The sequence below is a fragment of the Solanum lycopersicum genome, chromosome 3 (assembly GCF_036512215.1).
Source record: "Solanum lycopersicum chromosome 3, SLM_r2.1".
Lineage (NCBI taxonomy): Eukaryota > Viridiplantae > Streptophyta > Magnoliopsida > Solanales > Solanaceae > Solanum > Solanum lycopersicum.
This window is the reverse complement of record NC_090802.1, coordinates 47,760,929-47,775,918: the sequence shown is the minus strand read 5'-3', so window position 1 is coordinate 47,775,918 and position 14,990 is coordinate 47,760,929. Positions and strand designations below refer to the sequence as shown.

Sequence of the window (14,990 nt, the reverse complement as noted above, 5' to 3'; positions counted from 1 at the left end):
GAAGATCATATGGTGAACTTATTAAGTACATGATTGATGAAAAAGATGAAGAAAAAAATGTAAAAGAGGAAAAAACTATACTAATAAAAAGAAAGAATGAGAAAATGAGAATGATCATTGAACATAGATAGTTGTTATTTATAGTTTGTGTAAACCATAAGAATAATTAAAAATAAGTTGAAAAGACATATTATTTAAGTAGGGAATGTAAATAGATGGAGGTTTTGTTGTAACTTATTAGGTATAATTAGAATAATAAATATGAATGGATTTTTTAATTAATAAACAAATTATTTAATGAAAAGAAATGAAAAAAAATAAAAAAAAGGAGGAAAAAAAGAAATTGAAATGGAGGCCATAGAGAGGTGTCACATCAGCTCCTCTATGATCCTCATTTATATATATATTGATTTTAAATATATCCGGGGCTATCAATCACTCAACCATCTCTCCGAAAGACTATTTTATTTTATTCCTCCAAATAGAACATGGTTATAGGGGTGGATACCCCCACTATCTGTAGAAAGATCTCAGGTGCGAATCCACCGGTCGATCTATCTATTCGTATATAGATATATGATCTAGCATGTCCATTTGTAAAAGAAAAAGAAAATTTTCATTTCCCCCCCACCCCACCCCACTCCACTCCATGTACGAATAAAGTGTTAGTGAAAAAACTTACAAGATAATAAAATTGCAAGATTACAATTGAAAATAAAATGAAGAAAGTAATCTCTTCAGGCTGAGGCGCGGATAGCTCGCTCTCTTTAAGGAGATTCAAGCCCACTGCAGCAAATGTTTTCACCGGTTCAGCAGTAGTCCTCTTTGACTTGTCCCCTCCAGGATATAACAGCCTTCACAAAGTATAACTCAACAACTCTGGACAAGAGTTGAGTCCAAAGCTCCAAAAAAAGAACACCTCCCTTCAACTAATAAGAACTCTCTTTTAGACTAACTCTTTCACTCTTTGTTTTCTCTTATGAATTGTGTGTATCTAAAACCAAATGAAGACTACCACTATTTATACTACAAGAAGTCTTCCTAACAATGAATAGGAAGATAATGGAGGTAGTAAATAGTGAAGATAATGACCTTAGGAGTTTCATAGGTTACAATGGGAGTTACATAAGTTACATAGGTTACAATGGGAGTTACATAAGTTACAAAGAGTAATGGAGGTATTAAGAATGAAATAAAGTGATGGACAACCAATTCTAATGGATGATCTAGAAGTTATCCATTCCAATGTTTTCTTATAACTCCAAAATAAAACAATTTAACATGTTAAATATTAATATTAAAATGCTAATAACCTAACATAAAGTGTGAAAGCGGAACTAGTAATAAGTCATATGGAATCAATGGATTCATGTCTTTTTACAGAGTTTATAAGTAAGGAACTTTTCTTTGTGATTGATTCTTGATGTAATCTTAGTTTAGTGAGTTACAAATTGAATTAAGAGTGTTTTCTTCAAGTTGGGATAGCTCGAAGAGTTGGAAAACATACCTTGAGAGGTTTGTGTGGAAGTTTAGGATTTAGAGTTGGTTTCTAGGATTGCAAGAGTTGTAATCTGAATTAATAACTTGAAGTTTAGGAATTAAAGTTAGTTCCTAGGATTGCAAAAGTTGTAATTACATCAATAACTTGAAGTTTAGGAAATTAGAATCAGTTCCTTAGGTTACAGAGTTTGTAATCTTAAATTGTTGAGACTCAATGATTTAGTGATGTTGGAATTAAATTCTACAGGGATACAAGTCGTGAATTTTTTACCTTTTGAATTGGGTGTTTTCCATGTAAAAACATTGTCTTCTTTACCTATTGCTCTTATAGTTTCGTTGGAACATTTAGGCAACCTATTTCGCGAATAGGCAAATCTGAAATAAATTACTAGATCGTGAAGAATATTAGTAAGTTTCCTCGTAAATACTGAGTGGTTCTTGTGTTTTTTTTTTTTGGTTGATGGTGATGTTCCAAAGTACTCATGGAGTAAGATTATGATGATTTATTTTTGGTTTACAATCTATAACCGAAATACTAAACTTCATACAATAAAATAACATTTCCAATTAGCAATAAACCGTGAATTGCATTATACTGATTATAAACTATGTATCATCTACTAGTTCAAAACATTGCTTTGACTAACTTGAGAAATCCTTGAAAAGATGATCCTCCAACATCAGTGGCTTCTTTAGCTTTCATCTTCCATTCTCTAGCCTTGGACCTCATCTCCTTCCCCTTTTCCCCTACCATCATCTCACTCACCAGTTTCGCCACTTCTTCTCGTTTCACATCATGATTAACTTCCATCCCGATCCCCCATTTTTCACACGAGTAGTGACAATTCGTTTGTTGATCCGAGAAGAAAGGCCAACAAATGACCGGTACACCTTCAGATATGGTTTCCATCATCGAGTTCCATCCACAATGAGTCAAGAATGCACCCACTGCCGGGTGGCGTAGCACTTGTTCTTGTGCACACCAATTCACTAATATACCCCTATCCTTAATCTCCTCAAGAAATTCCTCAGACAATGTGGCTGATTCACCCTTGATAATATCTTGACGAACTATCCATAAAAATTGTTGCTTGCTATTGGCAAGACCCCACGCGAATTCCAAGAAATGATCATTGGTCATTGTTGTCACACTTCCATAGTTAACATACAAAACAGAGTCGATATCTCTGTTATGTAACCACTCAAAAATTGTGGTGTCCGGTTTCCATAAGCTTGAGTTGAGCGATAGAACTTGGCTATGATGAGGGACATGTTTTCTCAGCAAGGGGCCGAGTGGCCCTATCGAGTAAATATTATAGAAATTGAAATTTGAGACTATAGTTTGTAATAATTCGGGCTCCAATTCCTCGAACGTGTTGAACATAATGGCAGATGCTTTGAGGCAATTTTGTGCTTCCTCTCCCATGAAATCGAACATTATATCATTAGGATCCGTAGTTCTAAGGAAGCTGGGAAGATCTTTGAGTTTAACATCCTTCATTCCAGGAATCCAATCTATTGGTGTGTCAAGAGTGCCATCTATGAGGTAGTTATCATCTGTGTAAAACAAAACAAGATTCGTGTGCATTTAATACTTTGTTTGGTATTGTACTATGTGAGGGCATATATTCAATTATGCAATGCATATTACTTCAAAAGTAATAAATTTCACTTACTTTTGAATGGGAAAATTCCTCGTTTGATAAGTTGACGATAATGCAAATATCCAACGAAGGCACAAACAGAAGCAGTCCAGAAAGTAACATCCGGAATGCCCAAATCTTGAGCAGCCCTAATGCCAAACGTCATAACTCCATCTGAAATTACACAGCTAACTGGTGGTACCTCACCAGAATTGAGCTTAGTAAGAAGCTTTTTAAACGGAACTAAACAGGTCTTTCGAGTTGTATCACAAAGTAATGTTATATCCTGAGTCGCGTTCTCATCTGATGCTGGCATTCCATCTGTGATCGTCGCGAATTTGAAATCAAGCAAACCTTTCACTGAATCAACACCTTTGGATTGAATGAGACGTTTGTGGTTGAATTCAGTGTTTACAAATGTTATATGAAAGCCTCTTGAATGAAGAAGTTTTGCTAGTGACATCATGGGAGTAACATGTCCTTGTGATGGATAAGGGAGAAGAACAGCATGAGGCTTTCTTGCTTCATTAATTGAACCCATTCTTAGATTATTTTTTTTTTCTTCTACGTTTCTTTTGTTCACGAACTAACTATACACAAGTTTCTGTTTAATTGGCTTATATATACATAATATATATAGGAACACATTTTTTTTTATATATATTTTAGGCCAAAGTCATATGCGGCCACTCAAACTTGTCCCGATTATTCATTTAGACACCTCAACTAGACGTACTACCTATTGAACACTTTAACCATTCTGAATTTGAACCATTTGAACATTTTTTCGAGAATAAACAAAAAAAGAGAATGTGTGAAATACACTCGCGCTGACATGTCAATTTGACCAATTAAATAATGAAATGTGTTATTTTTTAATCCAAAAAATTATTTAAACATTATATTATAAAGTAAAAAAAATTTAAGAAATTATTTTAAAGTAAAAAAAATGAAAAAAAAAACAAAACTTAAACACCACTTCTCTGCCCCTTCAACCGGAACAAAAAATACATTTCCTCTAACTCCATTAATGGTGACCCTCCCCTCCCCTCCTTGTACAGTTCCATCTTTAACCCAACAATTTTCTTTTTCATCAGCTTTTTTATTAATTATAACTTTTTACTTCATCTCGTTTTTTAGGTAGAGAAAGATGGGCAAAAAAATCTCTCCGAAAAAATTTATAAATGAAACAAAATGTTAAGAATTTTAAAACCATTAGAATGGTGGGGGAAGAAGATAAACACTAAGACTAAGAATTTTAAAATCATTAGAATGGTGGGGGAAGAAGATAACCATTGGTGTATGGGTATGGGGGTTGGGTTGGGGTTGATAGGAATAGGGAAGAAGAAGAACTGTTCTTCTTCTTTTTTGTTAATTTTTTTTTAAAAAAATTAACTTAGGGGTATAAAGGGTATAAATTAAGAAAAAAAATATTATTTTTAATAAATTCACGCGCTCAAGAAAAGTGAATTACACGTTTTTGCCATGTCAGCATTTTGTGTCTAATAGGAATGACTTTTGAACAAATAAAGTGTTCAATTGGCACAAGGATTAGTTGAGGTGTCTAAATGAATTATGCGGACAACTTCAAGTAGCTAAAATGATGTCTATGGTTGTCCTTGAAATCGAATAAAAATGCCATCATAAAGTTTAGTCTAAAAATGTATTTTCCGTCAATAATTTGATCCCAAAATATATTTTTAATTACTTAATAGGTTGAAAATAGCTTTTCTCACTAAACATATCAATTATTTCTTTCTTACAAAAAAAAACGACCTTTTCTTTTGCTATAATTAGATTAGACTAAAAATTTCAATTTTTTTTAAGATTGTCCAAACCTTATAAGACCTATCTCATTATCCAAAACTTTTGTCATTTAACCTTCATTTGTCGGAAAATTCGCATATTGACTTTTTACAAATATTAAATATTTACAATCTTTTAACAATAGTCCGAGGAGGATAACACTGTATGTGTATCTTCTTTGATGAACTTGACACTAGTAGACATCCTATTTCTACCTTCATTTGTTTATATCTCATATTTTTACTCCCTTTGTTTTAATTTGTCTTGTATTGTTTGATTAAATGAGAAATTTAAGAAATAAAAAAAGACTTTATTGTGTCTATCAAATTGTCCTTATTAAAGTCACTTTATTGTTTGTTTTTAGTTAACTTTTTTTCACAATAAAATATTACGTAAGATTAACAAGAATAAAATGGGAATGCCATTAAATAGCTGTCAAATAGGAAAGATCGCAAAAAAGACATTCTTCGAGGATAGACTATAAGAAAATGAATCACATAAATTAAGACAGAAAAATATAATTATTTAGCCATTGTTTATTACTATATAGTTTATTTTTAATTTTTTTAATAATAATTATCCTTTATATTTTTATTTTTAGTTTTTGATCCTGATATATATACTTACTTTGGAATCTTAATTAATTTAAATTTACCCTAAATAAGGTCTATTAAAAGGGAAACCACCTCTTATCAAGTTTTTTTTTTTCATTTTAAAAAATTAAATTTAAATCTTTGATTAAAAAAAAAAATTTTGTATCACATCTTACCACAACTATCAATTTTATTTTCTTTGTTAGACGTTGACTAAAGCATGGCTTACATGTTCCTATATTCCATGTATTAATAAGTAATATTCCAATAGATTCCTCCTTTGTGCGCATTCTTAGAGGAATCCTTGAAACTAATTCCAATAGATTACTCCTTTGTCCTAATCATACAAGTTGGGAAGTTCACGTCACGTAAAATAAATAATATTGCAAGAAAGTTATCGCCTATAATAAGATTTATATATTATCTGGCATCAAGCATCCTTTATAGCCCTTCAAGACTTTTACAAGAATATTCCTTATGATATATACTTATTGGAATATTTCCAAGTGCTTAATGTATATCACCTACTTTTCAACTAATCCAAATGGAAGTACAAATTCGACATTTTACAAGTTGGTTATATAAATTTATAATTTGATGAAAAAGAATGGGATCTATACATGTTAACTTTCACAACATTGAAGAATCTACTACTCAGTGATATGTAAGGATAAGCAAACAATACCTGCATAGAAGAGAGAAGCTCCAATTGAATAGAATTGAGAAATGAGTTACAGAACCTTACAGAGAAAAAAAAATATAATCATACATATAGATCAATTAGCTAAGCTAACTTTCTAGAGAATTAATTAACCGACTTAGACCAACTAACTATCACTAACTCTAGTCTAACTAACTCGTAACAGAATTAAGCTAAAGAACAACTGTACGAGTTGTTAATTCCTCAATACCCTCCCTCAAGCTAGGCGCTGTAAACAAGTTCTTCATGATTAGCTTGCTTACTAAGTAGGAATGTTGTATGTGAGTGAGCCCTTTAGCCAATACATCTGCTAGTTGCTCAGAGGAAGGAAGGTGTAGCAAATGCATAAGTCCTTATTGAATTCTTTCTCGGATAAAGTGATAATCCAAATCAATGTGTTTGGTCCTTTCATTGAATACTGAATTTAAAGCTATCTGAATAGCTGACTTGCTGTCACTATAAAGTGGAATAGGAAGTTGTAAATTAACACCCAACTCTTTGAACAACCTGGTAAGCCAAACAATCTCTGCTACTATTGAGGCTAAAATCCTGTATTCTGGTTCAGCAGAACTCCTTGAAACTGTCAGTTGCTTCTTTGACTTCCATGAAATAAGGGAAAAGCCAAACTTCACTATGTATCCAGTGACAAATCTCCTGGTGTTTGGACGTGCTGCCCAATCAGCATTAGAATAAGCAGCAAACACATTAGAGTTATGTGAAGGTAATAGAATGCCAGTCCCAGGAGAACTTTTGATGTACCTAACCAACCTTAGTGCAACCTCATGTGTGAAGTCTTAGGTGAATCCATGAATTGGCTCAAACATTGCACATCAAATGCAATATCGGGTCTGGTATTAGTCAAATACAAAAGCTTGCCAATGAGTCTTTGATAGGCACCAATGTCATCTACAGGTGTGTCTCATGTGATTCCAGTATGATTATGAAATTCAGTATTAGTGAATTTCATATTGAACTTCAAAGGAGAACCTACTGGTTTGGCCCCTGCAAGTCCCAAATCAGAGATAAGCTCGAGAGCATACTTCCTCTGATGCATAACAATCCCTTTCTTGCTTCTAGCAAACTCAATGCCTAGACAATATCTAAGACAACCAAGATCCTTGATCTTAAAACTGGAATGCAGACTAGCTTTTATATCCTATATCATATATAAATCATCACTAGTGATGATAAGATCATCAACATAAACTAAAACAATAACCATCTTTCCATGTAAATGTCTAATGAACAAAGAATATTCCAAGTGACTTTGAGTAAACCCAAAAGAAAGTAAAACAGTAGTGAGTTTTAAATTCCACGGTCTGGAAACTTGTTGAGACTTGCCCTGATTAGACATATAAACTCCACTTCAATATCTCCTTGCAAGAATGTACTAAAGACATCCATTTGGTGAATATTCAGTTTTTAGATGCTGCTATTGCTAAAACTATTCTGACAGTGACCATTTTTACAATTGGAGAAAAAGTTTCTTGATAGTGTAAGACCTCTTGTTGGTTATACCCCTTACAAACTAACCTAGCTTTAAATCTATCTACCTCTCCTGAAGCTGTGTATTTAATTTTATAGAACCATTTACAACAAATGGCCCTCTTCCCAGGAGGCAGTAAAACCAAAACCCAAGTACCATTATCTTGCAGTGCTTTGATCTATGCATGCATAGCCTCTATCCACCCAGGATTTTGAGCAGCCTGAGAGTAGGGTGTTGATTCATCAAGTGAGGAAAATTTGGTAAGCGAACTTTAGTAGGTAGGAGAAACAAAATCATAAGATAGAACTTTTGAGATAGGATATAAACAAGAATGAGCAGAAGAATCTTTAGATCCTAGGACAAAGTCTTTCATCCGAATAGGAGGTTTGAAAGACCTTCCTGATCTTCTATTGGGCTCATGTGAAGTTGTAGTATCAGAAGACATGGATGTGGAAGAACAGGAAATCGAAGGAGAAATTACAGGATCCAAAGATGGATTAACAATAACAATTGGTGCATTTGATGCTGGTACATCTGATGCTGGGAAAGATGTAGCGGGTTCATCTGATGCAGGGAAAGAGGATGGACAAGATATTGTTATTGGTGAATTAGTTGTGGAGTAAAAATGAAAAACGAATTCATGGAAAGTGAAATCCCTGCTGATAAACACCTTGTTTGTCTCAAAATCAAGAATTGTATGCCCTTTTTGAAGAGTACCATAACCAAACAATATACCTTTAACTGCTTTAGGACCAAACTTATCCTGTTTGGGCAACAAATTAGCATAACATAAGCATCCAATGACTCTTAGATAATCCAGAATAGGTGGTCTACCCTACAACTTTTCAAATGGAGACACATTTTCAATAATAGAGGATGATATCCTATTGATGAGATGTACAACAACCTCAATACAGCAACCCCGGAATTTAGGTTGAAGATGACCTTGAAACATGATTGCTCTGGCTATCTCAAGGATGTGTCTATGTCTTCTCTTAACTATACCATTTTGTTGGGGAGTGTAGGGACAAGAACTTTGATGAATAATGCCATGGAACTGAAACAATTTTGCACACTGAGTATTGAAAAATTATGTCTCGTTATCTAATCTAAACACCTTAATAGTTCTTTCAAACTGATTGGTAATCATAGCAATAAAGGATTTAAGCACACCAATAACATCACATTTCATACTTAATAAAAATATTCATGTCCATCAAAAGTAATCATCAACCAAAGTAAGTAAGTAATTCATTCCATTAAAAGTAGTAACTTTGTAAGGACCCTAGACATCCATTTGAATAAATTCAAAAGGAACATTATATCTAGTAATACTATGTGGAAAAGGAAGTCTAATCTTCCTTTCCATTGGAATAACTTCACAATGATCTAAAGTGCTAATACACTTATTCTGAAATGCTTTAATTTTCACTAAACTACTAGGGGAATATGATCTAATCTTTTGTGCCATAATGCTAAATCAAAGGTGGAGGTCGCTATTTGTAATTTTGATGATTTGACAAACTTAGGGACCTTGTAAAGGTACCAGGTTTCTTACTTGAGTGTTGCAGATGAAACAAACTCAGGGACCTAGTAGAGGTACCATTCTCTTATGGTGACGAGCCAGTTGACTGCCAGTTGGAGACGGTACAGAAAGTAGGTGCACACTTCCCGATGGCGTCAGAAAGTAAGACTTCTCCAACCAATAGCAAAGAGTTTAAGGAAAGTGACTTGTTCATATAAAAGTCACTTTTCTAAACATCTTTGATAGTTTTTGCAACTTGATAAAAACTTTTCAAAAACTCTTGCAAAGGCTACTACCAAGCAAAGGCAGAATCATTCCAAGAACAGCAAAAATATCTGGAGCTTTTAGTGTAGCTGTTTAGGAATATATTCTCTTGTTCTTATATTGTAAGCTATTCCTGAAACTATAAAGGAATCAGTAGGTAGTATTGAAATTCTAAGTTATCTAAGTGGGATAGCTTAGTGGGTAGATTCGTTTCTACTTAGGCTTGTTAAGCAATAGAGACTATTGCTTAAACATGAGATTAAAAACTTCTTCTCACATTTGTTGTAATCGTGTTTTACTTTTGCTTTTGAAGATTAGTGAAAATGATTGAAAATCCTGTGAGACAGGTCATGGTTTTACTCCCTTAAGCAAGGAGGTTTCCACGTAAAATCATTGTGTTAATTTTACTATATTTAACTTTCTGGTTTTATTCATTAGTGTAGTAAGGGACCTGGTCCATTACTTTGTTAAGTGAAGGCATATATTCTATCAAGAGGTAAGAGCAGACACTCCCTATTTGGTTAACACCAAGGAAGTGATATTTTTTCTAGAATGGCTGCTCCACTTAATCTCGAAGAAGGTCAGTCATCGACAAGACCTCCTCGTTTCAATGGACATTTCTACAGTTGGTGGAAAGTTAGAATGCATTATTACCTCATGGATGAAGACAGCGAGTTATGGGATATTGTACTTGATGGACCGGTTATTCCGATGATGAAAGAAAAGTATGGTGAGAAAACTAATCTTGTTCCAAAGCCTAGACAGAAATACGACGAAGCTGATAGAAAAAAGTTTGAAAAGGGCTACAAAGCAAAAACTCTTCTTATCTGTGGGATAGGACCTGATGAGTTCAACAGGGTTTCAGCTTGTGAGTCTGCTAAGGAAATTTGGGTCTGTTTGAAGACTGCTCATGAAGGAACTGAATAAGTCAAGGAATCAAAGATTGACATGCTTACCTCACGGTATGAAAACTTCAAAATGAAGGAAGGAGAAACAATTCATGATATGTACACAAAATTGTCTTCCATTACAAATGAGCTGCGAAGTCTTGGTGAACCTATAAGCATAACCAAAAAGTCAGAAAAGTGCTTCGAATTTTTCCAAAATCTTGGGGAAGCAAGGTTGATGCCATTACAGAAACCAAAGATTTGAAGGTGCTGACTATGGATGCTTTGATTGGAAATCTGAAGACACATGAGATGAATCGAAATTACGATTTATCAAAGAAGAAAGCCAAAAAGGATAAGTCATTGATGCTTAAGTACAAATCAGATGAAGATTCAAGTGATGATGATATGGCATATCTAATCAGCAGATTTCAAAAAATTGTGAGGAAAAACAAAGTTTATAAAAAAGGAACAAATGGTACTCAAAATGCTACTCAAGGTGATACTTGCTACAAGTGTGGAAAAGCTGGGCATTTCATCAGAGATTGTCATTTGCTCAAGAATGAAAAAAAGGAAAATCAAAAACCAAGAAGTGACAAAGAGAATAGAAGGGACCTGGTACTCGGCAAGAGAGATCGAAAAGCTGCTGCATATTTGGTTGTCAAAAAGTCTCTTGCTGCATGGGGTGATTCTTCAAGTGATTCAGAAGACCCTGATGAACCAAAAGATGTGTCTATGGTGGCTGTACATGAGGAGGAAACTGTCTTCAATGAAATGTTTGCTCTCATGGCTCACACAGAAAACGAAAAAGAGGACAATCAGGTAACTCTTCTAGATATGAAAAATGACTTGGATAAATATTCTCTTAAAAAATTGAGAACTTTGGCAAAAGTCATGATTGATTTTGTGATAGAGTTAACATTTGAAAGAGACACCATGAATGCTGAACTTGACAGTTTAACTGAAAACAAAGTTAAACTTGAAGAGAAAATGTCAAGAATGGTGTCTCTAGAGTCAAATAACTCTGAACTTAAGAACCAGTTGAATCAGATTACTGAAGAAGCTGAAAAGCTGAATGGAATGTCTTACAAGCTGAAATTCAAGAAAAATTGAAAAACTCTGAGAAAAATCTTGGTCTGTCGCTGGAAAAGAGTAACAAATTAGAACAGGATATTGTCAAACTTAAGGAAGAACTTGAAAAATCCCTTAAGTGGACAAAATCCTCAAAGTTACTGTCAAATGCAACAAATCACTGTAATTTCAATAAGAAAGGACTAGGAAGTTTGAACATCACTCCTCGTTATAATCCTCACAGTAAGTATGTGATTGTGTTTGACAATCTGCTATGTCTTCACTGTGGTAAGAATGGACATTTGAAGGGTGAGTGTGCTAGATGGAGAAACTCCTATGAAAGGCTCTCTAATTATTCTGAAAGGCAAAATTTACCAAAAGAGAGACCTGGTCCTCCAAAGCATGTTTCAACTCACAAATTTTCAAAGAAAAAATCTGTCCCTGCTCCCATGTCCTTTGTTAGAAAGCTTCAAAATCTACCCTATTGGACTAAATACAATATAATCACTCCTTTGTCTGCCTTCTGGGAACTCAAATTGAAATGGGTTCCCAAGCTAAACAAGTAATTCTTGGTGCAGGTGAGTGAGAGGAGCAGCAGTCAGTGCTGGTATATGGACAGTGGATGCTTTAAGCATATGACTGGAGATGTAAAAAACTTCCTCTCACTCAAGACACTTCAAGGAGGAGGTGTCTTATTTTATGACGGAAAGAAGGGGTACATTTTGGGAGTTGGCAAAGTGGGAAAATCACTTGAAGATTCAATTGACAATGTGTATCATGTGGATGGATTGAAGTACAGCTTGTTGAGTGTGTCTCAAATCTGTGACAAAGGAAATGAAGTCAAATTTACTTCTGAGAAATGTATTGTGGTGAGTCTAACTACAAAGAAGGTAATTCTCACTGCACACAGAAGTAAAAATATGTATGTGGCCAACTTAGAAACGTCTTATGGAGATGACCTAACATGTCTTTGGCATCGTAGGCTGGGGTATGTAAGCTCATCCTTATTGAACAAACTGATTTCTAAGGACCTGGTCCGAGGTCTGCCTTAGCTGAGGTTTGCAGAAAATAAAATCTGTGAAGCTTGTGTTAAAGGAAAACAAATCAGATCATCCTTTAAGCCCAAAAAGCAAGTAACATCATCAAGAACACTAGAGCTGCTTCATATGGACTTGTGTGGACCCTTGAAAGTTCAAAGCATAAATGGCAAAAAGTACATTTTGGTGATTGTTGACGATTACTCGAGATACACTTGGACAACATTCTTGAGATCAAAGGCAGACACAACTAAAGAGTTAGTGGTACTTTTCAAAATGATTCAAACCAAATTGAATCAAGTCATTTGCAGCATTCGATCTGATCATGGTACTGAGTTTGAGAACTCAACACTCGATAAATTCTGCATGGAGAATGGTACGAGTCATAATTTTTCTGCTCCAAGAACTCCTCAACAAAATGGAGTAGTGGAAAGAAAAAACAGAACCTTGGTGAACATTGCCAGAACTATGATTATTGAATCAATCTTCCTCAAAATTTCTGGGCTGAAGCTGTTAACACATTATATCATGTTACTAACAGGTGTCTAACAAGAGCTGTTTTGAATAAGACTCCCTATGAGATGCTCAACAACAGAAAGCCTATGCTAAGCTTTCTTAGAGCATTTGGATGCAGATGTTTTGTGCTGAATAATGGAAATGATGATCTGGGAAAATTTGATTCTAGGAGTGATGAAGGAGTGTTTGTTGGATATTCTTCATCCAGCAAGGCTTACAGAATATTCAACAAACGAACTCAATGCATTGAAGAAAGCATTCCTGTTGTATTTGATGAAGATGGAATCTTGAAGAATGATGGATCAAATGATGATGATGATGTGATGAAACTATTCAAATCGAAGAAAACTGAAGGAGGTGAAGCAGATGCAGATCAACAACTGAAAAATGACTGTGATGATAAGAATCATAGTCTACCTGAAGAGGCTGTTGAGGTTGAAAAGGGTGATATGGTACCTGGTACTACTCAAAATTCCATCCAGGGTACATCAGACTCCCCAGAAAATGATGTCACTCTTGATGAAGAAGAACATGTTGATCATCTCAATCAGTCTGCTCCAAGATCAGGATGGAAGCATAGTTCATCACATCCTCTTGATAATCTCATTTATCCTTTAAATTTTGGAATTCATACTAGATCAAAAACAAGAAATCTAGTTGCATTCTCAGCATTCATATCATCCATTGAGCCCAAGAATGTGAAAGAAGCATTAGGTGATGCAGACTGGATCAATTCTATGAAAGAAGAACTTCATCAGTTTGAAAGAAGCAAGGTATGGTACCTGGTTCCTCGACCTGAAGGCAAAACAGTAATAGGAACTAGATGGGTTTTCAGAAACAAGCTTGATAAAAATGGAGTGATTACTAGAAAGAAATCTAGGTTGGTGGTGCAAGGATACAATCAAGAAGAGGGAATAGACTATGATGAAACTTTTGCACCTGTTGCCAGAATGGAGGCTATTAGAATTTTAATAGCTTTTGCTACATTCATGGGGTTCAAGCTGTATCAAATGGATGTGAAGAGTGCATTTCTGAATGGAGATCTCAAAGAGGAGGTGTTTGTCAAGCAACCTCCTGGTTTTGAAGATGCAGAGCTACCAGATCATGTGTTTAGATTGAATAAGGCACTGTATGGTCTGAAGCAGGCTCCAAGAGCATGGTATGAAAGGCTGTCAAAGTTTCTGCTGAAGAATGGTTTCAAAAGAGGCAAGATAGACAATACTTTGTTCTTATTAAAAAGAGAACAAGAATTTCTTATCATTCAAGCTTATGTGGATGACATAATTTTTGGAGCTACTTCAGAACGTTTGTGTGAAGAATTCTCATCATTAATGGGAAAGGAGTTTGAAATGAGAATGATGGGTGAATTGACATTCTTCCTGGGTCTGCAAATCAAGCAATCATCAAATGGGATTTCAATATGTCAGGAGAAGTACATTAAGGAGCTACTGAAGAAATTCAATATGTTTGACTCTAAACCTATTGATACTCCTATTGGAACAAATTCCAAGATGATAGTAGAGGAATCTGATCCTCTTTTGAATCAGACAATGTACAGGAGAATCATTGGATCATTGTTATATCTGACTGCTAGCAGGCCTGATATTGTTTATAGTGTTGGAATGTGTGCCAGGTTTCAAGCAAGTCCTCGTGATTCACACTTGAAGGCTGCAAAACATATTCTCAGATACCTGAAGAAAACAAGGGACCTGTTTCTCTTCTATCCAGCTGGTGATACTTTTGATTTGGTTGGTTTTGCAGATGCTGATTTTGTTGGTTATCAAGTTGACAGGAAGAGTACCTCTGGAATGACTCATTTCCTTGGATCATCACTTATCTCTTGGGGAACCAAGAAGCAGAATTCTGTGGCTCTTTCAACTGCTGAAGCTGAGTATGTAGCTGCTTCAGCCTGCTGTTCATAGTTGCTGTGGATCAGGCAACACCTGGAAGATTTCGGGATTC

At 34.9% G+C, this 14,990-nt stretch overlaps 2 protein-coding genes across 2 annotated transcripts; one reads left to right on the top strand and one right to left on the bottom strand.

Annotated features, from left to right (window-relative positions):
- Nucleotides 1–1,891: 1,891 nt before the first annotated feature.
- Nucleotides 1,892–3,749, bottom strand: LOC101263384 (7-deoxyloganetin glucosyltransferase-like). Its single transcript, XM_004235016.5, has 2 exons — nucleotides 3,177–3,749; nucleotides 1,892–3,057 (listed from the first exon to the last, which is right to left on the bottom strand). The coding sequence occupies exons 1-2, from the start codon at nucleotides 3,682–3,684 to the stop codon at nucleotides 2,126–2,128; spliced, it is 1,440 nt and encodes a 479-aa protein (XP_004235064.1). The 5' UTR covers nucleotides 3,685–3,749; the 3' UTR covers nucleotides 1,892–2,125.
- A 6,320-nt stretch (nucleotides 3,750–10,069) lies between these two features.
- Nucleotides 10,070–10,444, top strand: LOC138347613 (uncharacterized). The gene has a single exon (XM_069295915.1). The coding sequence runs from the start codon at nucleotides 10,070–10,072 to the stop codon at nucleotides 10,442–10,444; it is 375 nt and encodes a 124-aa protein (XP_069152016.1).
- Nucleotides 10,445–14,990: the final 4,546 nt, after the last annotated feature.